This window comes from Amblyomma americanum, chromosome 6 (assembly GCF_052857255.1).
Source record: "Amblyomma americanum isolate KBUSLIRL-KWMA chromosome 6, ASM5285725v1, whole genome shotgun sequence".
NCBI classification, from domain to species: domain Eukaryota; kingdom Metazoa; phylum Arthropoda; class Arachnida; order Ixodida; family Ixodidae; genus Amblyomma; species Amblyomma americanum.
The window spans coordinates 146065368-146092474 of NC_135502.1; the positions used below are offsets into that span (position 1 = coordinate 146065368).

At 45.3% G+C, this 27107-nt stretch overlaps 1 protein-coding gene across 5 annotated transcripts in view; it reads right to left on the bottom strand.

The window, feature by feature from the left end:
* Positions 1 to 6928: 6928 nt before the first annotated feature.
* LOC144094131 (uncharacterized) overlaps positions 6929 to 27107 on the bottom strand; it is a 61155-nt gene continuing 40976 nt past the window's right edge. For 3 of the 5 annotated variants that reach the window (XR_013306423.1, XM_077628052.1, XM_077628055.1), the window contains 2 exons: positions 26548 to 26787; positions 6929 to 7140 (listed from right to left, as the gene is read on the bottom strand). Coding sequence is in view for 3 of the 5 variants with exons in the window: in XM_077628052.1 (XP_077484178.1) it covers positions 7037 to 7140; positions 26548 to 26787 (344 nt within the window). In the remaining 2 variants the exon portion in view is untranslated. Of the gene's footprint in view, positions 7141 to 18884; positions 19050 to 26547; positions 26788 to 27107 lie in introns of all 5 variants that reach the window. The other 2 variants (XM_077628051.1, XR_013306424.1) reach the window with 2 other exon arrangements.

The window sequence follows — 27107 nt, forward strand, 5'->3', positions numbered from 1 at the left end:
GAGCGCACGAGACGATACGAAGTCCTCACCACGGCTTCTGGTAGCGCGAGACACGCTGGCGCTGGCACGGTCCGATCGAGTGGAGCTGCCTTGCTCTCGAGTGGTCAAACATACTGCGACCGCGGCACCGGCATGCATTCGCCTACTCCTTGAATTCTGTATACTCTTTTTCTTGCATAGCAGGCAATGCTGCCAAAGCTAGCACGCCTTTTTGCAAATGTCAAATCCGTGCCCAAAATGTAGTTCACCATACAAGCACAGTGACCACATGCATATTTCGTGCTGCAAATCTCAATTACCATGAGTGACTGCCTCCTGCCCCTCGTTTTACCTCTTGCCACATTTTTATCCAGCGGCTGATCGAGACTTCGAGAAGTAAAAATGAGATGTGGTGATACGATATGCATCTCATAAGGCGAATCACATATATACCATCCGCGCCTAAAAAGTAATCCTCACTCAGGAAAAATTATAGCCAGAGGTACTGAACCCTAAGCGCCTCACTGCTTTGAGCGTTGTTTTTAGTGATACCAGTTCATTTTATACCGCTTTGTTTTCGTTCAAACACTGAGCGAGGCTTTGAGAAGAACGGATGATATGTGCGGGAGTAAAATGTATTTTCGGACACACTACATCGGCAGCGTTGCCTGTTATGTCTGTCATGTCTCTGACAACAGTGACTTAGTGCGGCATGAACAGAGTAAATAACAACCTCATTGGTGCACGTGCCACCCCGGCAGCGCATGGAAAACCTTTTCCCACGATTATCTGTTCGTCTACACAATGTTCTGAGTGCTGTGCTGTTCGATGAAGAGGCGCAAAGAGACGACGCAGCTCGCGGCGGACGAGCTCTACCTCAAAATTTTTATTCTCGCTTTAAACAAAAATCACCTCGATTCAAACTTCAGAAATGAAACGTAGTAAACTGTTGTAATAGTTGCCATCACTAGTATTATTTTTACTTGGACGACCTCATATTGAAATGAACAAGTTTTTATGGTACCAAACACACTTTTTTTGCAAATTCAGCATTTTATTTCACTTCCACTCATTAGGATGCATGAGATGTAACATTTTTTAGTAGTAATAGACATCTAGGGAATCAAGATGGCTATTTGTTAATTTCCAAAGAGGATTTGATACTTTTTTAAATGTGAAAGTAGTAGAAATTTTACATTTTATTTAAATTAAACAAAATATACATTTCGAAAATATAAGATCTGGATCATATCATAAGCAAGAATATTTGCAAATGTCGTTAAAACATTTGTGGTGTATCTTCTAAAAATCTTATTTTGATCGATCATTGAGTGGTGTCGGTTTCACACGTTTTCGAATTGTTCAACCTGTGCTCACCTCATGATTAATTTTTTTGGCATGTGGCTTAGATTGCACGCATTGCAAAAATTTTACATGAATTTTTTTGAACAAGTCAGATATGGTTGAGATTAACTTTAGGATGTTTGGCTTTGAATGATTCATCATTGACAGAGCCGAGGGATGATGCTTTGGGTGAACTGTGACTTCTTTCATACTAAGCTTTCCTGATTGTGACCAATGTTCCCACTGTGCTCCTTTCTCTTGATGTTGTTATTTGCGTTTGTATTTTGTTTCTGCTCGGTCATAATAGCAGTTAAAAATTTTTTCCCAAAAACCGTGCATTTCTGGTCACCCAAAACTTTGGCACTGTTACTCTTAAGTCATCACTATAAAGAGGCACATAGTACTTTCGTTGTGACTCGGTGCGACTAACTGCAAGCGCCAGAAAGTATAATAAATATTGCAGTCAAAGTTAAAAACAAAATAAAATGTCAGAGCAGTAGCTTTTTATAGCCTGCACCTATTGAGTGCACCCACCCTATCACATTTTCTAAAGCTCCCCCGGCTGCATATAGCTTAGGCCCACGTGCTTTGTACTAGCATTGGACAGAAGGTAAGTGCCGGCATTATCAACCGAAAGTCATAACTCTCGTAGAGGTGGAGTTTCAAGTGTGGGCTCACCGAGCAAGAAAGTGCGTTACAAGAAATTCATCATAATGATGTTTTTTTGTGTGATGTACAAAACGTAGGTAACACAATACTGCAACATCAAAATACACTAGCTACGTGGTGGCACTAATACGGCATAAAAGCCCTTGCGCAGCTATTTAACTGCTGATGGCGGCTCAGATATATGCAGATGTTCTTCAGTGTGGCAAGCGCACCAAAAGAAGGCCACTGATTGCCATTTGATGCTGATTTATCATGTAATCTGGCTCGTCACTACGTTCTTTTTTTGCAGCCTCTAGATGGTTATAACCCGAGAATAAGGCGGCAATTCCCGTTAAAGACTGTCCTCCAACCAATAGCATCGATCGATTCTCACCACGTTCTGGTTAATATGCTTAGACCTGCCAGTGTGACATCACCATGGGGCGGGAGATGAAGCGGGATAAACCAGGGCTTAATCAGACTAACCGTGACATCAGAAGAAGCAGTCAGTGCCAATGGTTGAGGGACCTTTTTAAGCGGCATCTGCTGCTTTGTTCTTGATTTTTTTCTTAATGCAGCATGCTATGATGGCACTCATGTCATTTTTGCGTCTTCATGCCACACATGCTCACGCACCATATTAATTGCAATGCAGGAAGCCCCCATGTAGCTGTCATCTAAAATGATTAAGCTAAATTTTATGTAGCTATTGCAAGGAGGTTATTATAAATAGAGGCATCTGAAAGTGCTCTTTTCGAGGTAGTCCCATTGTTACTTTATATAGCCCTTGTTAAGTTATTGGTGCACGCATCTAGTAGCCTCAGAGCATGAAATGGTTTTCACCTACTTATAGCGGTTGATGCCATTTCGTGATGGAACCTTAATTTGGCACAATGTTGTGGCACATGGACCTATCTGCCTTACTTTTTCACGAAACAAAGAGCTGTGAGAACTAAATTTTTTGCGCCGGTTTATTTCTTCCTTGCTTTCATGTAAAAACTTGAGCAGAGATTGTTTCATGAATTTGTAACTGAAAAACTTCCGGTCATTTAAGTTACCATATTACAAAATCTCTCGTCTTTCTATGCCTCTTTGTGTGTTGCCCAAAATGTTTTAAGTGCTTGTGTATTTTTATCTTCTGCCAAGGTCTCTCCTGCTGTCCCGTCCTCCAGGATAAGAAGTAGGTGGACTTGTGAGCAGTTTGGCTGTAACCTCATTTAAAATAAAAGCCATTTGTGGTATGTTTTCTTTTCAGTTGCGAAAAATCTTCTTCTGTTATTGCACTGTGACTAACCAAACCATACAACTACTACACATTATACATGCCCGCTTCTTGTGTACACATTGCACCACCACTCTGCATGATTAGAAGGCCAACCATGGCCTTCTGGAGAGAAATATTAACCCATAGCAGCATAGCTTTATGGTGCTGTGGAAGTAAGCTATGCTGTCTGGAATAAAACACACTCCGCAAAAAATGTATCAATACTCCTAGACAGCCTAACGATTGCACTGGTTTTGATGGCAGAAATTTACGCTGCTGTGAGAGTAAGAGTTAACCCCATTGGACTAAAATACAGCCTTCCTGAAAAGGTGTAACTATAAACTTCGGCACCATAAACTTACACTGCCTTTTAAGGTGTAACTTTACACTAGAGAGAGTGCAACGTTTATACTGTTTGTCGTTGACTAAAACATAGCCCTTCCGTAAATGTGTAAATATAGTCATAGGCACCATAAACTTGCACTGCCTTTCATGGTGTAACTTTACATTAGGGAGAGTGTAACGTTTACACTGTTTGTCGCGGACTAAAACATAGTCTTTCTGAAAATTTGTAACTATAGTCTTGGGCAGCATAAACTTGCACTGCCTTTCATAGTGTAACTTTACACTAGAGAGAGTGTAATGTTTACACTATTTGTCGTGGACTAATACTTTAGTCTGGAGCGAATAGTGGAATATTACCCTCCAAAAGATGTCAGCTCAGCGACAAGTTGTTTACCCCCAAAAGGATTAACATCACACTCTTTTTTTAGAGTGCACCCATACAAATTAAATTGGAGAGTTCAATTCTTTTCTCCCACCCTTTTCTACACAGAATAACTTTCGGAAATACATTAAACAGTCATCTTTATTAGGCAGCAACCATGTTTGCAGTCTTATTGTTTCCCTAATTTTCAGCAGTCAGTAATCATAGAACACTTCATTGAGTCTAATATCGGGGCGTTGCTAACATATGACCACTTCTTTATTGGAAACCAGCATGGATTCCGGAAAGGCCACTCATACCAAACACAATTAGCTTTTTTTCGGCATGGCAATTATTCCAATCTTACCGTAGTATTTCGGCGGATGCACTGTTAATAGATTTCGAGAAAGCTTAACCCAACCACTTAGAGCCGAAAAACACGCCGATGGAGCAGTGGCAAGTGGCGCTGCCCAGCGGCACCCTGGAAGACCAGGAGGCGCTAGTCGCCATTGCCAAAGCGTGTGCGGAAGCCACTGGAGTCTTGGGCTGGGGACTCTACGCAAAATTCGCTCCGGTCTCTCTTTTTACAAATAAATGGTTAACCTCTCTCTCGCTCTCTATTGAAACATCATCCGCGGGTTTTGAACTCGATTAGAAGCCTTTTAACTTATCGCTTGCGCCTTGTTTCCATTAATGGTTCACATCATCATGCTCTCATGTTTTCTCAGAAATTCCCCAACGGAAAGTTTTTCATCCGTTGCTCTCTTTTCCACAGTAACATGTAGCGTCCACTTTTCCGCTGATGACTTGGTTCTCTATCTTTGTAATTCAACGCCTACGATGCTTCTGTCCCCTAAAATGACATGGACAGTATACAGCAATGATGCACTACGTGCGTAATATCTCTAATTACTACAAATATTGTGCTAATTTCTTTTCACAACCGCAAAAAATTATTCTCCCCCTATTTATGAACCTAACAATAGTACAATTATTTCCAGCAACTATTTGAAGTATTTTGGTATCAACCTTACTAGCAATTTATAATGGCGTTCCCACGCTAGCCACAGAATAAATAGATCTAATCGAAAATTGGTTACCTCCATCGAAACCTGCCCATGGCACTATCGTCCTTAAAATGGTTGACTTAAAAAACGCCTATTCGACCTAAACTTGAGTTCAGCAGTGCAGCCTTTGACCCGCACCAGTCTAACTTTATTTGAAGTATCCAATCAGTTTAGAAACTTGCCACTCATTTTAGAGCTACTGACAATCTAGTACTAGAGTTTCATAGGTAGTTATGACACTATAGTACAATCGCCAAAAAGTTTCGACACCACCTTCCTCGCCTCATTTCTCGCCGCCGAATTCTAAGTCTGTGCCTTTATCACACGTGTTCTTCATTGTACCCGTCACGGTATGTCGAACACTTCGCGCAGGCCATCCCAACATCCTCTTCCCGCGTGGTGCAGATGTCATATTTTGTGCACACAGCGCGCGAATAGAAGAACGTTCCCAGTAGCCTAGCGCTAACCTCTGATTCTTCTCATTTCAATACTGTAATTGAGAAAGCCATTCAATCTTCATGATTACCACACAACACTCATAGTTAAGCGCTCTTCATGAGCCTACGCTTCATGTATTGTCCCGCTTGCGGGCACTTGAGGTTTAGATAAAAAATAAATAAATTAGTAGAACTGTTTCCTCTCCTGCTTGCATGAAAATATTTTACCCTATAGACTATGCGATGCTGCTTATGTATTTTTCCCTACGTGTGCACTCACAGGAGGTCCCCATTCTACTTTTTGCTCAGGGGGCCTCCTCCTGCGTTATATATTTCTGTATTACAACCAAACTGTTGTCTGTTACAACGGAACCTTTTGAGCAGCCTTGAAGGTATTGGTGAGCGCTACCAAAATACGGAAAGGGACGAACACACAAGGCAAGCGCTTCGTTCCTTCGTCCCTTTCCGTATTTTGGTAGCGCTCACCAATACCTTCAAGGATGCATTTCCAACTAGCCCCAGTTGTAGCTCTTTTGACTTTTGAGCAGCCCTCTCATTTGCCCCTCTGTTTTATTGCTCTGTATAGCCCTTCCTTCGTGTGCCGAAAAAGTTGGCGTGTAGTATTTTGAAACAAGCAAACAAATAGGAACGCGATTTACAGTATCACGGAGTGCAGCTGTAGTTAGCAGCTCAGTATAGAGATTGAGGTTTATAAGGAAATGTGGAGCAACAGACTACTTCCGGCGTCATAATGCATCGCAAAAAGGCGCAACAAGTTTCAAAGAGTGCAGTCATGCCGTGCTCGCTCAGTGGTTGAGGCGCTCGGATACTTATCTGGGATACCTGGGTTTGAACCTGGCCGCGGCGGCCGTGTTTTGATGGAAGCAAAACGCAAAACGTGCCGGTGTGCTGTGCAATGTCAGTGCACGTCAATGATCCCCAGAGGGACGAAATTATTCACTAGCCCTCCTCTATGGCACATCTTCAATTCTTGTCTCAATCCCTCCTTTATCCCTTCCTTTACGGCACAGTTCATGCGTCCACCGAGATGTGAGACAGATAATGCGCCATTCCATTTCCTCAAAAACTAATATCAGTTGAGTAACTGAGGTAGTATGCGGTAGAATCGCTTGAGCATTGCGTAGGAGCTCACTGGACGCCTTAGAGAGCTACAGCGGCGTGAAAATTGTGCAGAGAGCCATTTGGTGGCTATGGTCAGTGTGGAATTAAATTTAATGATCATCTGTAACCCTACCCGAAAGAAATTCGGACCACATTCATACAGACGAAAACTAAAGCACTAGCTCTGGTGTGAGGATCCCTTAATTCATTCACCACGCAGAAAATGGAATGATAAAACGTTACTATGTTTATGCTCACCTTGGTGTAAAATTCACTTGGTCTCTTTGTGTTTGTGGTTCGCACATACGCTCTGAGATAACAAAGTGGTTGGAAACCACAGTTTTCACATACATGTCAGTAGCGAGTTTTATTTGTTTATTTTGCCATCAACTTGAAGCACGAAGCACTACATCGAAGCGAACAAGACACGTCGCCACAGATAAGTTTTGCCGCCGCTGCAAAACTATATTTACTCCGGGGTGGCTTGCACAGGTAAGCTGTAATATCTTGTTCCCAAGAAATCTTTTCCCGCCGAGATGTAGAACTCGCAATTCTCAGCTACGGTAGGCAAACCTGCAAAATAAGCACACAGCTTAGGACAGAAAAATCGGTGAGCCCATTTTTCAGTCCTCAAAATGATAAAATAGGCCCATTTTCTGCTGAAGAAAATCACAAACATGGTGAAAGAGCAGGGACATGATTCATACGTACCCTACCCTTGTATAAACAAAGTAGTTGTCGCATTTCTCGGAGGAAAGTTCATAAACAGAGGAGTTATTTGTGATATGAATAAAGACCAAGGTCTCACGAAGACAAGCCAGTAAATGGTGAAGCGTCGATCTTGCTTTAGAAAAGGAAATATATTTGGTAACGTCAAGTTTTAATTGCTGGTGAATTAGTTGATACATCGTCTTGTGTCGCGCGTGTTTATACGTATTTGGAGTGTTTGCATCCCCTCATGTTCATTATTTCTGTTGGTGAGTCAGTTGTCTGGTATTTGTTAAATATAAATCTGAGAGCTTTTCTTTGAGCTGCTTCGCGTTTGGCAATATTTTGATTAGTATGAGGGAAACAAATGACGTTACCATATTCTAAGACAGATCTAACCAGTGTTGTACGCTAATAGTTTAGTTTGGGCAGGGGCTAGTCGCAGACTGCGTCTAATAAAAAAGCATCGTTTTAGAGCTGTTGATGTAATCATGTCCACGTGGGCGTTCCAGCGGAGGTCATCAGTTATTAGTAGACCGAGATATTTATGTTCCGTGACTGTAGTGAGGGGTATGTTATTTATGCTGTATAGAAAATATGATTTATGCTTCTTCCTTGTTATTGTTATACAAGCTCATTTAGTAGAATAAAGGTCATCTGCCAGTCCGTGCATCATTTCGTAATAGATTTAAGCGCATTGTTAAATGTTTGATGGTCATCAACTGCTTTGATTTCCTTATAAATGATGCAATGATCTGCAAAAAGCCTTATGTTGACTTTAGCATTAGCGGCTAAATCATTGATGAAGATTAAAAAGAGAATGGGGCCAAGACTCTGCCCTCGGGAACACCGGATACAACTTTCACTATGTGGAAAGTTTGTTGGTTAATTTCTACAAACTGTGTTTGATCTGATAAATAATTTCTAATCCAGTTAAATATAGGCCCTTGACCTAGTGTCGTCTCAAGCTTATTAATTAGTTTGTTATGCGTACAGCGATCAAATGCCTTCGAAAAATCAAGTAGTATTAGGTCGGTTTGTCTTCGGCTATCTATGCTTTGCGATAAATTATGTATTAGTTCTAATAATTGAGTTACCGTGGAATGCCCTTGACGGTAGCCTTGCTGAAATGGTAATAATATGCATTCATCTTCGAGAAAAATTGTTGTGTGCTAAAGGATAATATGCTCAAGTATTTTAGGCACTGAGCAGGTGATGGAATTGGGTCTGTACTTAGTGACATCAGTCTTGCTTCTTGACCTGTGAATAAGGATGATTTTTGCTTTTTTCCATTCCTGTAGTAGTGTGCACGTTATTAATTATTTGTTAAAGATTAAGCATAGATACTTAGCCATCCATTCGGCATATCTTTTAAGAAAAAGGTTTGGGGTCATATCTAGTCCTCGGCCCTTTTTTGTATTGAGATTTAATAATAAATTTAAAACGCCGCACTCACTCAGTAAAAGATAGTGGTTCAATGTGTTTCGTTCACGAATGGCTGATGGGAGGAAGGGTACCGTTGTCGTTAGTGAAAAGTGAAGAAAAATAATCTTTCAAATGTGGCAAACTCAAGGCTTTCTTCTTCCGAGAGTGGATAACCAGTATTTTTCTTAGGATTTAAGTAGATCAAAAATTTTGTTGGGGGCGTCCTTATAAAATTGTTTAGCGTATGATTAAAGTAGTGTGATTTAGCGGCCTTTAGTCGACCTTTCATGTACAGTATTGCCAAGGTGAGGTTTTTCCTTGTTTTAGTGCAAGATTTTAATTTGAGAGCTTTTTTTAATCGATTTACTTTGAGTTTATTTAGCATGTATAACGTAACGTGTTATCCAATAGTTGCATGTCTTTACTTTTTGCTTCTACAAGGCACGAATTTCAGAATGCAATGCAATAAAATGTTTTTAAAGGATTCCCATGAAGTGTCAATGTCAGTTGTGCGACATGCAAGATTATAAAAGGAGTCAAACTCGAAGTACAGGTGATCTAGAATGCTTGAATCGTCAGCCCTAATAAAGCCAAGAACATTAGTTTGCGATCGCGGGGATGACAGCGTGCCGACAATGGGGACACTGCCAAAGACTAATTTGTGATCTGAGATTTCAGCAAGAATGTCTACTTTAGTTCTGCCGAGAGCATAATGGTGGCTAAGAAATATCAGATCAAGAGTATTAGTCGACAGTCCTGTTACACGTGTCGGATGGTTTACTATCTGAGTGAGATTAAACTGAAGCATGATATCTAGTAAGGCATCTGAGGAAGCGGAACTGTGCTGCATTATGTAGCAGTTACGTGCATTACGTACCAGTTGATATCTGGAAGATTCAAATCCCCTAGAAATATCAGTCTCGTTCCTAAAAGAAAACGTTGCATATAGCTGTGCAAAGCTAACATAAACTCATGATCGCAAGAGGGGCTTCGATAAACGTAGCCTACCACGAATGTATGTGGACCTAATACTAGACTGGAAAAGACTGCTGCAACACCGTCAACATCGGGAAGTGGTGTAAATTGTGTTTTTTTATTGACGAAAATGGCCACTTCACCACCCCGGCTCCGTCTGTCCTTTCTAATATTTGCGTAATTTGGGTGTGAAATTTCTGTGTCCAGGACATCAGGGGTTTCTGTCACAGCCAGAAAATCTAGTTCCATGCCGATAAGTATGCTTTCTAAGGAGTCAAGTTTATTCATGATGCTACGAGCATTTGTGTTTGCAAATGTTATTTCGGTTTCTGTTGGGGACGGGTTGGGCGTATTGTCATGCCTTCGTCTTGGCTGTTTTTTGAGGCGACAGAACTATATATATATATATATATATATATATATATATATATATATATATATATATATATATATATATATATATATATATATATTCTGCAGGTCACGGATGCCGTGCCATCCGTCCCTCAGCAGGCAGTGGCTGGCCCGCTTACCTACGCCGCCGTCCTGCCCCGCCCGGCTCCTCATCCCACGAGCAATTTCTCCGACACCGCTGTAGCTCCACCACCTTTGGCACCGCTACCTGTTCGGTAGTATCGGGCTCCCGTACCACCATCGTTTCCGCACATGGCACCGGAAGCCCTTCTCTACGATCGCCCATGGCGCACTCACAACAGGCGCATTTGTTTTGCCTGCCGCATTGCACGGACATGTCGCTCGCTACTGCTGCAATCAGCCCTATCCGCCTACTGAGGTCATGGCGCCATCTGCATACAGATCTTGCACGGAGAACTACCGCGTGCAGCCTCGCCCGCCACTTCTCTCTGCAAGACGGTCTTCTTTATCGCCAGAATTGCATGCCAGATGGTCGAAGAGGGCTCCTTGTCATACATCACCACATACGCGTTGAAGTCTGCGCATGTTTTCATGCCGAACCCCACAACTCACATGCTGGTCCGTTTAAAACATACAGGCGACTTCGCCACCGGTACTACTGGCGCGGCATGTACAGCTTTGTACGGAAGTACATTCGCTCATGCCTTGACTGCCAACGCCGCAAGTCACTACCGCAGCGCCTTTCCGGAACACTGCAGCCTTTATCTTGCCCTGTCCGTCCGTTTGATCGTGTGGGCATCGACCTTTATGGGCCTCTGCAATAACACTTCTGTTGGGCCTAGGTGGTGCATGGTGATACAGATGAATGATGTGCGCAAACTATTCGACGAACCACATATAGCCTTTTTACTTCTGGTCACCGCTGCATTGTCGACGCCGTCGACCATCTTATGCGCTATGTCGAGACGTGAGCTCTTTCGCCGGCTACAGCCAGAGAAGTAGCGTTCTTCATTCTTCGCCACCTCCTTCTTGGTCACGGTGCTCCCCGCGAGCTTCTTAGCGACCGCGGCCGCGTGCTCTTTTCAGATGTTGTCCAGGCGGTCCTACAAGACTGCCGCGTAGTTTACAGAACAAGCACGGCATGACATCTTCAGACGAAGGGGCTGACCGAAATGTGTAATTGGACGCTCGGTGACATGCTTACGATGTAGTCACTCCCGACCACAATAACTGGGACCTCATACCCCCATTTGTCACGTACGCCTATAATACCACAGTCAAGTCTACTAGTGAGTTTTCGCCACTCTTCCTCCTTTACGGACGCGAACCTACCTGCCTGCTTGAAACCATTCTCCCCTACCATCTTGATGACTCTGACTGCATGCCTGCTTCTTAAATCGCTCAGTATGCCGAAGAATTCCGCTAACTATCCCTATCCCTCACGTGCCGCGATCACTATCGACAGAAAGAACGCCGTGATTCTGATAAACCTTTTACCCGCCTACATGCCGGCTCCCTTGCATCGCTCTGGGTTCCTTCTGGCACTCCTGGCTTGCCGTTCAAGTTCCTCGCCAAATATCACGGGTCTGACCATGTTGTCTCTCAGAGTTCTCACGTGAACTAAGTTATGAAACAGTTGACACCCTCCTCTGAACACCGCCGCCATGATTGTGAAAGCGTTACCACTAGACGCCTGAACTCTTACCACGAACCCGTGATGTGCACCACGCCTTAAATCGCCAGGATGGCTCCTCTTTCGCCGGGGCAGTTGTAATGACGAAGTGCCCGCGCGGCAGCGGGACTGCTCTCGCCAATCGCGTGCTTCGGGTTGGTGGTGCTGCAACCGCCGACTGTGAACGCCGTTCTGCGCTTTGTCCATTGTTCGTTGCTGTGCTTTGTGCCCGTAAAATTAATGCAAGTTACTTTATTTCGAATAATTATTCAAGTAGGACGAGAAATAAAAATTGTTCTATAAGTTTAGATAAATTCTAACAACATCCACGCGATTTCCGTCCTGAAGAACGTTTAGGTTTTTTTAAAGTCTTGGTCCAATTTAGCTGGGACAACCTCTATATTTGAATGAAGACGATCCAGCACCGAGGCCAAAAAAGACGAAGCGTTTGCGACGCCCGTCGGATGCTCGTGCTGGAGTGCTGCCGCTTGTGTGCCCGTCTCTTGCCTACCTGGTTCTTAGAATACATGCGCTAGGGTATTCGTCACTGGCTATTTCAACGTACCAATAAATCACCCTATATTTGGTGTTGGTTGCCGCGCCCGCCTTTACACCATCACCACGGAGCTTAAAGGCCTCACCATCCCGATGTCAACGACCAACACCAGCCAACAGCCTGCTGCTCCTTCGCAGCAGCCATTAACCTGCCTCGGTACCGTCCGGCAGTAGGATACCGCTGTTTTTAGTGGCCACAGAAACCGGGGTGTTGAATATTGGCTGAAATCTTACGAACGGGTGAGCCGCAATAACAAGCGGGGCGAACGCGTCAAGCTCACCAATGTTATATTCTACCTGAGCGATGTCGCGAACCCGTGGTTCCGAAACCACGAGGCCGACATTTCCGCCTGGGCCGTTCTAAAGAGCACACTTGCGGAAGTTTTCGGCCGCACCACCGTTCGGAAACTGCGCGCTGAGCAAAGCCTACGCGTCCGTGCTCTGCACACTGGCGAGACTTTTATTAGCTACATTGAAGAAGTAGTTGACATCTGCAAGCGTGTTGATCCTGCTATGTCTGAGGCTGACAAGAACAAACACACCATGAGAGTTATCGACGATGACGCTCTTCAAATGTTGTTAGCGAAGAGACCCACAACCGTTGCCTCATTGTACAACATGTGCCAAAGTTACTACAAGTTGCGCACGACGCCATCCGCCGCCTCCCGACTGCATCTCCGGCCTGACCATCAACCAAGACTTCCTCGCTATCATCAAAGACTTCGTGCGGGACGAGGCCGCCCGGCATCTCTCGCTACTATCTCGTAAACAGTCGTCACCAACCGTCCTCAGTTCTGAGATACGGCACGCCATTACGAGGAGGTCACCGATGCACTTCCTAGTATTCGGCAAACGGCTGCTTTGGCTCCCCAGGTCAGTATTCTCCCGATACATCCCACCCCTGTTGCCGCCCCGTTCAGCTAAGGTCCTCCAGTTACCGTGCCGTCTGCCCCCGCACCCGTGCCTCTCACGTATGCTGAAGCTTTCACAAGACCACCGCGGCCGCAGGCCTATGCATACTTTCCTACAGCGGTGCCTGCGCCTGTTGCTTCCCGACACCACTCCCCGCCCAATACGTACTACCCTTGGCGCACAGCAAACAACAGACGGATTTGCTACGCCTGCGGTCTTCGAGGCCACGTCACGCTCCTCTGTCTTCGTACTCTGCAAGCTCCTGTGCACCCTCTGCCCGACTACCTCGATATGGACCGAACCTTTTGCCCATCTTCCGGACCACGACCTTAAGGGGCATCTCCTTATCATGAGCCCGGTCGCCAGCCCTACGTTTCCCACCGCTCGCCTTCCCCTCGCCGTCGCTCACTGTCACCCATGAGGCGTCGCAACGTCCCCACCGATTCGGAAAACTAGCAGCCGCAGTTCCTGGGGCACAAACTGCGCACTCCTCGCCCTTCTTAAGTCCTCGCCTTTCTCCGCCGAATCTTCTTGATGCGTTTGTAGACGGTGTCAAGACACTTGCGCTTGTGGACACTGGGGCCACCGTTTCTGTAATTCACGAAAACTTCTGCCGCTCGCTTCGCAAAGTCACCATCCAATCTCCTGGACTCTCACTCCCTACAGCCAGCGCCGAGCCCATTCATCCTTCTGCCGCTTGCACAGCACGCGTCGTCATCGCCGATGTTTTATATGTTGTCGAATTTTTAGTCCTCCCTGCAAGCTCCCTAGACGTCATCCTTGGAGGGGATTTTCTATCCCTCCACAGTACCGTCATTGACTGCATCCGTGCGCACGTAAACTCTTCCTGCTCTGCGACGCGCCCTTTGGTAAGCCTCCGATTAGCCGTGATGCCAACCTTGTTGTCACCGATGACACTGACATTCTCCCTGACAGTGCCGTGCTCGTCCCTAGTTGCGCCGCCTCTGTTTCTGACGCCACCGTCCTCTTCACACATTCACCCGTCTTTGCCTCTCGCCGACACCTCTCTCTTCCCTTCGCCATCATCGACATTCACCACGGTGCAGCCGCAATCCTCGTCTCTAACACCTTATTCTCTGCGTTCTCCCTGCTCCGTGGCAAGTGCCCCGGCCATTTTAAAACCGCTGACTTGACCTCCTTTTTGGACACTGATATGACCTCTCCCAGTGCCGACGTCGCTGCCCTCACCCCACGTGGCGCTCCTCCAGGTCATCCGCGGTCTTCGGAAATTTTCGACTGCTCCACTGACCACGCAATTCGACTCGGCTCATCGCGCGCAGCTTTTTGCCATGCTCAACCAGTTTCGCTCTTCGTTGGACTACCAGTCCACTTCTTTTGGCCGTGTGACCACTATTGAGCACAACATCGACACCGGTACCCATGCTGCTTTCCACCAGCGCCCCTATCGTGTGTCGCCTCCCGAGTGCCGCGTCATAACTGAGCAAGTTGACGACATGCTACAACGCGGCATTGTTCAACAATCCACCAGTCTTTGCTCATCCACAGTCGTCCTCGGGAAAAAGAAGGATAGCTCGATATCATGTTGCGTGGACTATAGCCGGCTTAAAAAATTGCGCGCAAAGACGTCGACCCGCTACCTGTATTGACGACGCCGATGACTGCTTCTAAGCAGCCGAGTTCTTACCTACCTTGCTGGGCCACCGTTCCGGATATTGACAAGTCCCGATGGCTGAGTCCGACCGTCCTAACACGGCGTTCGTTACCCTTGACGGCCTCTATGAATTAACCGTGATGCCATTCGGCCTCAGTTACGCTCCCGCCAATATTGAACGAATGATAGACAACATATTGCGCGGTCTCAAGTGGAATGTTTGTCTCTGCTATTTAGATAATGCGATATTTTCGCCTCATTTTTTGACGCATCTCAAGCGCTTGACTTAATGTCAAGAAATGTCACTTCGGATCCTGGCATCTTGCTATACTCGGCCACCTCGTCTTCAAAGACTGCGTCCTGCCAGACCTTAGTAAGCTCCGTGCTGTGACAGAGTTCCCTAAAACGACTTCTACAAAACAGGTGCGCAGATTTGTGGGCCTCAGGTCCTATATTTGGAACTTTGTCCCCAATTTCGCCTGTAACGTCGCGCCCCTTACGAAACTCCTGAATTGTTCCGCCGACCTGTCTACGTGGGACTCGGCCCGCGATGATGATGCTGCTGCTGCACTCCGTCGTCTTCTAACTTCACCACCTATCTTTCGCTACTACGACCCCAGTACCCCGACTGAGGTGCACACCGACGTGAGCGGAATCGGCCTCGGTGCTGTCCTTGCCCAGCACAAGCCCGAATTTGCTGAATACGTTGTTGAGTATGCCAGCCGTGCTGTCACCAAAACCGAGTCGAATTACACAGTGACATAAAAAGAGTGTCTCGCCGTAGTGTGGGGTCTAATATAATTCCGCCCATACTTATATGGCCACCAGTTCACCGTCGTTGCTGATCACCACGCCTTGCGTTGGTTGGCCTCACTCAAAGATCCCTCAGGGCGCCTTGGCCGCTGTGCCCTCCGTCTTCAGGAATTAAATATTACCGTAGATTACCGGTCGGGCCAAAAGTACTCCACCGCCAACGCCTTGTCACGCTGGCCACAGCCCTCTCCTGCACCCTCTTCACCGATATCTAATTCTCTACTCGCTGCGCTCTTTAGCATGGGCATGCCCTTGCAACAATGCCAGGAAACGTCCATTTCATCTTTGCCCGACGTGATTCGTGCACACTCTACGACCTCCTTTCCTCGTGCACACTCTATGGTCTCCTTCCCTTGGGCCCTTCGTCGCCCAGCTTCCCATTTTGCCCTCCGCAACGATCTTCTTTACCGCCGCTACTATCATCCGGACAGCCGAAAGTGGCTTCTCGTGATACCTCGACATGCTCGGTCTGAGATGTGCGCACGCCACCATGCCGGCCTCAAAGCGCTGACGTTAGCTCTCTGAAAACCTACGTGTGACTACGCCAGAGGCACTATTGCCGGTGACGTACAGCTTCGTTCATCGCGTAAGTCAACACACCGCCCCCGACTGCACCGTTACAGCCATTACCAGGCCGGCTCGCCCTTTCGATTGTGTGGGCATGGGCCTATAAGGGCCGCATCCTTTCACGTCCGCCGGGAACCGATGGATTGTGGTCACCGTGGACCACCTCACTCGGTATGCTGAGTCCGCTGCCCTACCTGCGGCTACTTGCTCACGGCGTCGCCTTCTTCCTTCTTCAACACTTCGTCCTGCGTCACGGAGCTTCTCGAGAATTTTTCAGTGACCGCGGCCGTATTTTCTTGCCGGAAGTTGTCCCGGGCTTCTCGATGCGTGCCACATACCTCACCACACCACTACTGCTTAACACCCCCAAGCCAAATGCCTCGCCGAACGATTCATCCGGACTCTTGGGAACATGATCGCCATGTACATTCGATCGGACAGCTCCATTTGGCACCAGGTTCTTCCGTTCGTAACCTAATGTATATAACACCGCATCTCAAGCAACCATCGGCTTTTCCCCATTCTTTTATTCGAGTGAGAGCTTTCCTGTCTGTTGCATACAATATTTCCCTACAACCTGAAAGCTGGGAATACACTTCCCTTACTGACATTACCAGACATGATAAGAGGTGCCCCAATTTAGCTTGCTCCATTACCGCAGAACGTCAAGGCCTCCGAAAACATGAGTCTGTTCAAGATACGCCCGCGGTTTTCTTCTCCACTGGCTCATCGGTCTGGCTCTCTGTTCAGGCTGCGTCCAAATTTTCGGCCAAGCATATCGGCCGTTCCCGCATCTTAGAGAGTACATCACCTGTGAACTACATAATCGAACGGTGACACCTTCTTTGGACCATCGCCGCCGTGACTGGAACGTCGTTCACATCAGTTGCTTGAAGCCCTATTACAGCCCCCTCGTCGTCTCTTCGCCTTGAGACGCCGGGATGGCTCCCTCTTTTCTGCCTGGGCAGTGGGAATGAAGATCATGATCCAGCAAAAATACTAACGACGACGCAACGCTTTCGCCTCCTCTAGGATGATCGTGCTAAACAGGTGCCGCATGCGTCCCGCTTTCAACGTTCCAATACCCCCCCCCCCACACACACTCACACACACATATATACATATATATATATATATATATATATATATATATATATATATATATATATATATATATATATATATATATATATATATATATATATATATATATATACATCGAAGTATACGCTTCATTTAAGGAAACATTTTTATTTTACTTGACGTTTCGATCGGAGGACTGATGTTTTTCAAGAGTGACCATACAGTGCATGGGCGCGTGTTATAGCATGGGACTTGACACACAGAAGGCTTAAGAAGAAAAGAAATAAAGAAAAGTAAAGAAAAGAAAAATGGGGAGGGGGCGGCCGGGAGAAAGCAACCCAACAGACACCTATGGCATATTAGGGAAGCAAAGGTGGCGCGTCGCGTACCCGTGAACTCACTGCACACGCACACACACACGAGGCGAAAGAGGGAGGCCGGGCTGGGTCAATACCACCTAGATAACTTTACAAGGCCCCCGCATGACCTCCTCGCCAAGCGTCTACGTCACTGCTAAGAGATGCAGCGCGCAGCAGGTTGATGTGGCGCCATCTGGGAGAAAACTGACTAAGCGGAAAAATTCTGTTCCCTCGATCGGATTTGGAATTATCCTGGCTTGCCTCGAACTTGGCTATTTTCTTGTCGCTGCAATTAAAACTCAAGAAAGCTCTTTTCTTATTTTTGCCACGCTTATGTTAACGAGTTTATAGTTGGAAATATTGCAAAAATAAATGTCGTGTTAAGCCTTGCATCCTTGCTGTCAACTGCGGCTTTAACAATGTTTAATATCAAAGTGTACTTGCGCTTGAAAGCTAATGCCAGTCCGCATCCTAAGTTGGTTGGGAACACTGAGCCAACCAGTACGCACATGGTCATGGTGCTAGCTGACGTGAATGTGTCGCGTTTTCACGGAAGAGCGCAAAAACTGTGCAAGCTTTTTCATCTGCAGAGGCTTCGTTTGCGTGTTTGAACCTGCGTAGCCTCAGTTCTGAAATGCCTGGCTGCTGCTGCGCCCCAGGCTGGAGATCAAATTATGATGGTGGTCCGAGTGTCCGCGTCTACAAGTTTCCTGCCGACGAGACGCAAAGGGCAGCATGGACAAAGGCTATTTCTCGCGAAGATTTTGTGCCAACCAAGCACACTGTGGTAAGCGTCGCTTTTGGTGCTGTTTTTCAGGATGCTTGCCTTAAACTTTTTGCTTCAGTAAAACTTCTTTTTAGGCTAGTTAGTGCATTTTGAACCAAGGAAAAGGAGCAGCGCAAAAGCATGCAACCACGCAAGAAAGGACAAGACACGAGCGCTGTTTTCGCGTTTTGGGCCGTGTCTTGTCCTTTCTTCTCTTGTGGTTGCATGCTTTTGCGCTGCTCCTTTTCCTTGGTTTCGTGCTTCACACGACATTTTTTTTCTGGCTTGCTTCGGAGAGGGGACTTTTTCTTCACTTTCTTATTACTTCGCTTGCGGAGTTTTATTTCCCAGTTATTTCGCTTGCCGAATTTTGTAAGCCTGTCGCCCAAACCTAATGGACTTGTGGTTTTACTTTGTTTTTAGGTGTGTAAAAAACACTTTCAAACGAGTGAATTCGTCAGGTTTGCAACGTACACGGACGAGAATACTGGAAACGTTAACGAAGTTCCGCTGCAGCGTGTCCGCCTGAAGCCAGCTGCTGTCCCGAGTGTGTTTCCCGGCTCCCCGAAATATCTCTCTCAGCCACCATCTTCGCGAGAAGCTCCTGCAGAAAAGAAGGCCCGACTCGAGGCAGCGTCACTGCGAAAAGCGATAGAGCTTTCTGTTGCTGCTCAAGAGGAACAAGATCGCAGGAACAAAATTTGCAGTTTTGGGGAGCTGTGTTCTGCCCTTCCGAAGCTTAAGACTTCTGACTTCTGGACTGTGGTCACTACACAGGCAAAGGTTTTGTTCCTGGAGCTCTCCCTCGACCAAGCTCCCGCAGTGCGTTCATCAGTGGCGGTTTTAGACGACCTGTCTGTTCAGGTGTTTCTCGGAGGGTCCCGTCTCCACAATCTTGGAGACGAATGTGTGCCGTCACAAATGAAGGATATAAGGGAGCTTGATAAAGTGCTGCAGTCTGTTGAAAAGCTGCAGAGTTGTGCTAGTGCCAGCGAAAAGAAACACCAGCTTCTCGCAACTGTGCTAATGCTCCTGGATGAGGTGAACAAGGATTATGAGCTCCAAGAACATCATGGATGGAAATTACAGGTACTGAAATTTGTGCGAAGCCAAGTCGAGCTTGTTTTGAAAAATGTGCCTCGATATCCACCAGATGTACTCGTGTTTTCAGGTCTGCAGCATACCATTTCTCCACATGCATACAGGTTCATCAGAAGCTCGCTTAAAATTAAGCTCCCGCACCCAGACACTATTCGACGACTGTGTTCGTCATATCACATGAATCCAGCACTTCAACAGCAAGATCCTGGTTTCTTGAACTATGCTAAAACTGTATTGCCAGCAATGGCCGAGCATGAGCGCACTGTGACATTAATGATGGATGAGATCCATCTTCAAACCTATTTTGAGTACAAAGCAGGCTTCGTTACAGATGCCGCAGCCAATAGTTCCGATCCGGCTAAAACAGCACATGTGTTCATGCTACAAAGCCTTTTGTCAAGCAACAAGTATGTTGTTCACATTTTGCCAGTCGCACAGATAGATGCAAAAGCACTGCATCTATTTTTGCACAAGCTCATTACTGACCTTGAGTCACTTGGATTTAAGGTACTAGCTGTTGTTTCAGACAACAATGCTATCAATCGGAAAGCCATGACATTTTTTGCTAGCCCCCCCAAAGCCAGTATAGTTTACACACACCCAGCTGATTCCTCTCGTCCACTGTTTTTCATTTTGGACCCTGTGCACCTTTTGAAGTCAATTAGGAACAATTGGCTAAACCAGAGAAACAGTGGAAAGTGTATATATTACCCTGATCCAAGCAGCAACGATCCAAAGCCACCTATTCTTACGGCATCATTTAAATCTTTGTGTGATCTGCATGAGGCTGAGCAAAATAACCTTTTAAAGCTGGCACCAACACTCTCACTGAAAGCTCTGAACCCATCAACTATGGAGCGCCAGAACGTTAAGCTTGCTCTCAGGATTTTTAATGAATCGACAGCAGCTGCAATGCAATGTTCCGCTGTACAACATGCTAAAGGAACAGCAGATTTCATAAACACCATTTTGACATGGTGGTGAATAGTGAATCTAAAGACGCCAAGAAAAGGTGAACGCCTGCGTGATGAAATGCAGTCTCCGATTGCGTCAACAACATGTCCACAGCTTGAATTTTTGAGAAAAATACCAGAGTGGCTAGACTACTGGGCTAGCCTCAGACACGATGCTGGCCACCTGACGAAAGAAACTCACATGGCTTTTGGCCACACGAGCCACGCTCTGCATGAGATCGCTTTATACTGCCTGGAAGAGCTGGGATTTCGGTATGTGCTCCTTGGAAAATTTCAAACATATTGCCTTGAGGATAGATTCGGGAAGTATCGCCAGCTATCCGGAGCCCAATACCATGTCTCGATCAGGCAGATTTATGAATCTGAGAACAAGCTAAGGCTTGAAAAAGTATTGGACATGCCTGATCTTGACATTATTGCAGAACCGATCTCCGTCATAAGTGTTGAATCACTTTGTGCACAGTTCAGTATAGCAGTGACCAATGCTGATGTAGCAAAAAAATCGTCGATGATTCCCGCTGTTACGTATGTTGCGGGATACTGTGCACATGCAACACTCAAAAAGCTCATGTGTATGTCGAGCAAGGACAATCTCGTCCTGGATAACACCAGTTTGCACCATGATGACACACTGCTCATTTCAGGCATGACAAGAGGAGGATTAAAGTTTCCACGAGATGTCGTAGTGAACGCTGTACTTTATACAGAAATAGTCCTTGACAAATTGAGGAGTGAGCAGTATGCATCCAAATTTCTGGCTCTTCCAAATCAGAAGGAGGCCCTTGTTTCTCTTGTGTCAACCATTCTCCACGATTCTGGAGACCTTGATACGTGTGATTCTGGTCATTCGCCAGAAGAAGTCATGCACCATATTTTGAGTGCTGCTGCCAACACGCTGTTAAATAATCTGTGCAAAACGAAAAACAACACAACAGTGTCGAAGGGGCAACGAAAAATGCAAACTCTAAAGAGTTGAGGATTGATGACTGTATCGTTTAATGGCAAGTGTTTCTGAGATAGCGGACCATTCTTGCACACCTGATTACATTATAAAGATAGCTTTGTATTAAGGCATTTTGTAATTTGTACGTGTTCTTTTCATACTTAGCAACTGCAGCTATAGAACATTTGATAGAACTGTAGTGAGTGGTAACTTGTGTACCAAATTTTTTTCTCTTCTGTATGATGGACATGTAAATGCAAATGGGTATGTTTGTTCCTGTTTCATACAGTATGGCACTGAACAAATTGTACTGGATTCTTGTGTGCGTCTTGTGTAGCGTTTTTCCCACAGGGATGTGATGACGGTTAGTAACTTCCGCCCTTTTAATGGCATCGTCGATGATTGAAGGCAGGTAGCGCTGTTTCTTCAGAATTTCACCATGTGTTTAGCATTCTTTTGAAAATCTTCTGCTCGAGAGCAAATGCGTTTGAATCGGATAGCCTGTGAGTACGGAGTTGAAGTTTTGCAGTGGCGTGGCTGGCAACTGTTGAAATGAAGATAATGTTGTCTGTCTGTGGGTTTTTTATAAACGCTAGTAATTAATGCACCCCTGTCAACACGAACAAGCACATCAAGGAAGTTAATGCTATTAGTTGAGTACGTGTGTGTGAAAGAGATATTTGGATGAATGTTGCTGAAGGAGGTGATAAACTGAATTAGTTTTTCCTCTGTCTCTGCCCAAATTATGAATATGTCATAATTTCATAATTTGGGCACAGACAGAGGAAAAACTAATTCAGTTTATCACCTCATTCAGCAACATACATCCAAATATTTCTTTCACACGCACGTACTCAACTAATAACATTAACTTCCTTGATATGCTTGTTCGTGTTGACAGGGGTGCATTATTCACTAGCATTTATAAAAAACCCACAGACAGACAAGAGTATCTTCATTCCAACAGTTGCCACCCACGTTATTGCAAAACTTCAATTCCGTACTCACAGGCTATCCGATTCAAACTCATTTGCTCTCAAACAGAAGATTTTCAAAAAAATGCTAAACACATGGGCGAAATTCAAAAGAAACAGCGCTACCCGCCTTCAATCATCGACGATGCCATTAAAATGACGGAAGTTACTAACCGTAATCACATCCCTGCGGAATCCTCGCCAACACCGCATCGCTCAAATATAGTACTGACATTCACAGACAACCTGCCGAATATTAACAAAATCCTTCAAAAACACTTCAATATCATAGAACAAAGTGAGCGGCTCTCAAAAATTTTTCCATTGGTCCCCCGGGTAACATACAGAAGGCCAAAAAATTTACAGAATCACCTAGTGCACTCAACGGTTAATAAACCGAGGCCGGTGGGTTGCACACCTTGCGGAAAGAGCAGATGCCAAGTTTGCAAACACATGCAAACCACAGCACTGCCTAAAAGTACCCATTCAGATTTCAAACATGTTATCTGAGAGGACTTAAACTGCGATTCCAGTAATGTTGTTTACATGCTCGAGTGTGGCGAATGTCAGATGCCGTACATTGGCCAAACAGACAATTCCTTCCGGTTAAGATTTAATAAACACCGCTCACATACTCAATCTCTCCCTGGCCTCCCACTATCGAGACACCTCCGCGAAAAAGGCCACGAGTTTGCCAACCTAAAGTAACGATATTGCAGAGAAGCTTTGAAAACACCCGGGAGCGCAAACAACGCGAATCATACTTTATTTTTAAATTTAACACAGTGCAAAAAGGCATCAACGAAAACCATGGCACCCTATCGTCTCTTTCGATGGCAGAAACCAAAGAAATTTTCAACCCTAATAGACAAAGTACCACCACTGACTGAGTCGTCTGAGGTCATACCCCTGTTGCATGTCAGTTTCGGCTTGTTTCCATCTGCCGTTCAACTTATTCTTTGGTGCCGCGAGGGCCATATGTCCCCTTCTCTTTATACTTTTTTTTGTCATTATATTTTTTATTTTTGATATTTCTCTCTGCAATATCTCTTGATTTTTTTGCATTCCTGTCAACAAGCCTTTCCATCTGGTCCTCCTATGGGAAGCTCATCTGGTCTTAGCGGCTCGCATGTCACTATGTTGAGCCACTTTGGGCGGTCTCAATCTGTTCCGCCGCGTCCGGGCCATCTTTCGGAGCCGCTCTGGGCCGCATATACGCGGCCAGAGGCATACCGAAACCCACAATTGGCGGACGCATCCCTTCTTTTGTTAAGCCCCACCACGTTTCTTCTTTGCTGTTCGCTTTTTCTCTGCTTTTGCTCCTCTCTCTCGCTCTCTCTCTTTTTGTTTTTTTCTTTTTCTTGTCGCAGTAGCCGCGTGCGCACCCAGCCCGGCCTCCCTCTTTCGCCTCGTGTGTGCGTGTGCGTGTGTGTGTGTGTGCGCGCGTGTGTGTGTGTGCAGTGAGTTCGCGGGTACGCGACGCGCCACCTTTGCTTCCGTAATATGCCATCGGTATCTGTTGCGTTCCCTTCTCCCGGCCGCCCCCTCCCGCTTTTTCTTTTCTTTACTTTTCTTTATTTCTTTCCCTTTATGCCTTCTGTGTCTCAAGTCCCATGCTGTAAGAGAACGCGCCCATGCACTGTACCGTCACTCTTGAAAAAGATCGGTCCTCCGATCGAAACGTCGAGTAAAATAAAAATGTTTCCTTAAATGAAGCGTACACTCCGATGTATATTATTTTAAGCAGTCAAGTACCTCATGTTTCCGCAACTATATATATACAAGTAACCTGTGTTTTTTTTTTTCACTCACACTGCCCTCTTCCTGTTTCTTAACGGTACTCCTATCATTTTTCATTCCATAGCTGGCTGTGTTGCCCTTATCTTAGGATGAACCCTTTTCGTTAGCCTCTACGTTTCTGCCCCATAAGTGAGCACTGGTAAGATACAGCTTTTGTATACCTTTCTCTTGAGGATTATTGGTATACTGCCATTACTAATCTGAGGAAATGTGCCAAACGCGCTCCAGCCCATTCTTTTTCTTCTACTTATTTCTCTCCCACGAACCTAATCTTCGGTAATCACGTCCCTTAGGAAGACGTATTCTCTTGCCAATTCCACTACCTCGCTACCAATTGTAAACAACCGCTACCTTCCCAGATTGGTGAACATTACTTTTGTTTCCCTGTATATAAATTTTTAGACGCACCGTTCTCCTCTGCCTCTCTGACTTACTGACCAAGCTTTGCAGTTGATCTCCTGGGTGATTTAGCAATGCAATGCATTCAGCAATTCATAGAATTCTATGGTACTCTCCGTTAACTCTTATCCCTGACTGTTATAATCCATGATTATGAATACCTGCTGTAAACAGGCGGTGAGTAGCATTGGCAAGATCGTGTCTCCCTACCTAACACCATTCATTATTGCAATTTTGTTGCTGATTTTATGGAGCACTATGGTAGCTGTGGAATCGTTAAAGTTATCTTCATGTTAATTTTTTGAAGAAAGTGTGAGGGATCACTAAAATGGTTTACTCCCGGTTGTATTGATGCATGGGTATTTGCGAAAACTCAGATTAGACAGGAACGGAGGAGAAAGATGATGCCGGGCGAACGCAATTTGTAGCGTCATCAATGCGTGGCGGAGGGTATAATTCCTCCTTTGTGGCCGTATTCAAGCGAGAATATTTGATGTAAAATCGACAATGAATGTATTTCTCAACAGCATCACGGCCGCGGCCTAGGGATTGCGCTTAGTTCAGGAAGAAAAGCACTGCTGCCTGATATGTAAACATCGGTGTCGTCTGTAGGGCGAACCGGATACTTTCCTTATAATCTTTAATCTGCCCACCTCCTTTGTGATGGCTCTTAAAGTCATCCAGAGGGCTGTTTTTCTTCCTTGCGCCCATACTGCAGAAATAGTCCGTCCACCTCTTATGTGGCAGCTGGTGTCCATGGCGGCATGCCAGCGCTGTGAGTTGGTTGATCGTGAACTTTATTTTAATGTGGTCAGGGTGCCGATAGTTTCTATGTGCCCATATTTGCAGAATTTGTAGATCGACAGTTGGCTTATTTTCATCTACTTTTGCGTTAATGGTGAGATCCTTGATTAGCGCTTCTAAAGTTTGCACAAGTACATATAATGTAATGTTTTGGGAGCGGGTATCGTGCCGAACACTTTCCCAATCCGTTAAAGTGACTTTTTGTGGATTTTCTTAGTTTGTGGTGCACTTACTACTATTGGTATGAGCATGTGGTCCGTGTAATTTACGCTTGACGAAGTCCGGGCCCGGCTTCAATTTTGCCACCAAGATTGTTTTATCGCTCGCGAAATCAATATAATTGACATTTCAAATTGAATGAATACACAATTAAATTATTAACTTAGATGGAAGGTTCCTAAATGAGACACTGTAACGAAACTTTAAATTCAAAATACGATACCCACAAAATCGCTTTCCATTAGCGCACGCAATGTCTAACTTAGTCTAGTGCCATCCCAGGGTTAATAAAATGCCTTTGCATGCCGTATCCAAGATTCCGCACTCACTTAACCGAGAAACTTGCATTTCTAATTCGTACGAAGCCTAGAAGATGTTTCCTGCGGTGACGCGATGAACGCTGTCTAGGATTCATACATGTGATGTGCGAGTCGAGTCGTACTGCTGCCAGCAATCGCACTGAATGAGACTAATACCATATTTCAATCGCCGAAACCAGTGTAAGTTATCTTTCTTCGCAAAACTGAAGTTCAAGTTTGAATGTTGGATTTGGATTCGTCTTTATTTCTGTTTAGACCGTTCCGGATATCATGATGCTTAGTGGATTCGCGGGGCTACTCCGGATCATCCATTGGAATGCGCCATAAGTTCCCGTGCGCAATAAGACATTTACATTTAACTCAGTCTACCAGTCGTAGCGGAATACAGTTCTCACTTCGCAGCGTAATCTTGTGCTTTCATTATCTGTCGAAGGCACAATCAAGAAGCAGTCACTGTTTAATTGCGAGGAGATTTTTCATAATATGTGTGGTGGAAAGGGGCTTAAGCTTCGTCCGTCATTTCACATTAGGTTGCACCTTACAATAATCAGAACACAGTTTTGTCTCAATCAACTCCATAAAATTCATAATGCAGAATCTCACCTTCTATAAGCGCCTCCGTGCTGTATAAGCCATAGGGTTCTGTGCGATACCAGGCTGAATGTCCGGGCGTTGACACCGCTCTGGGGAACCAATTGTTATATGTAACTGATTTGTTGCTGTCACATTTCCACGTGACATCGACTCCGTCGTATCCACTCGAGCCTGGGGGGCTCCATCGAAGAACAGCATCAGTTTGTCTTGAGGTAAACTCCACTCCTGACAAAGAGGGTGGATCTAAAACTGAAAATTACAATAGGTTAAAACATATGCGGTCGTGCTGCAAAAACAGCGACGTAAATTTCGGCACCGTGCTGCCTGCAAGCGCTGTAATAAGGTATGTTCACATTCCGCGATAACAGAACCCAGTCTCGGAAATACGCCACCTTAAAATAATATTCTTTGCACGCTGTTTATGCTTAATTATTTGCCGAAAAATTTTTTTCGATGTTTTGTATCACGCTGTAATGCACGCTAGAGAGCAACTGGTGGTAGAAATTACAAACACAAACACTTTTGATCAAAAGTACAAGTGTATTCATGTTTTCCTGACAAATACTTAG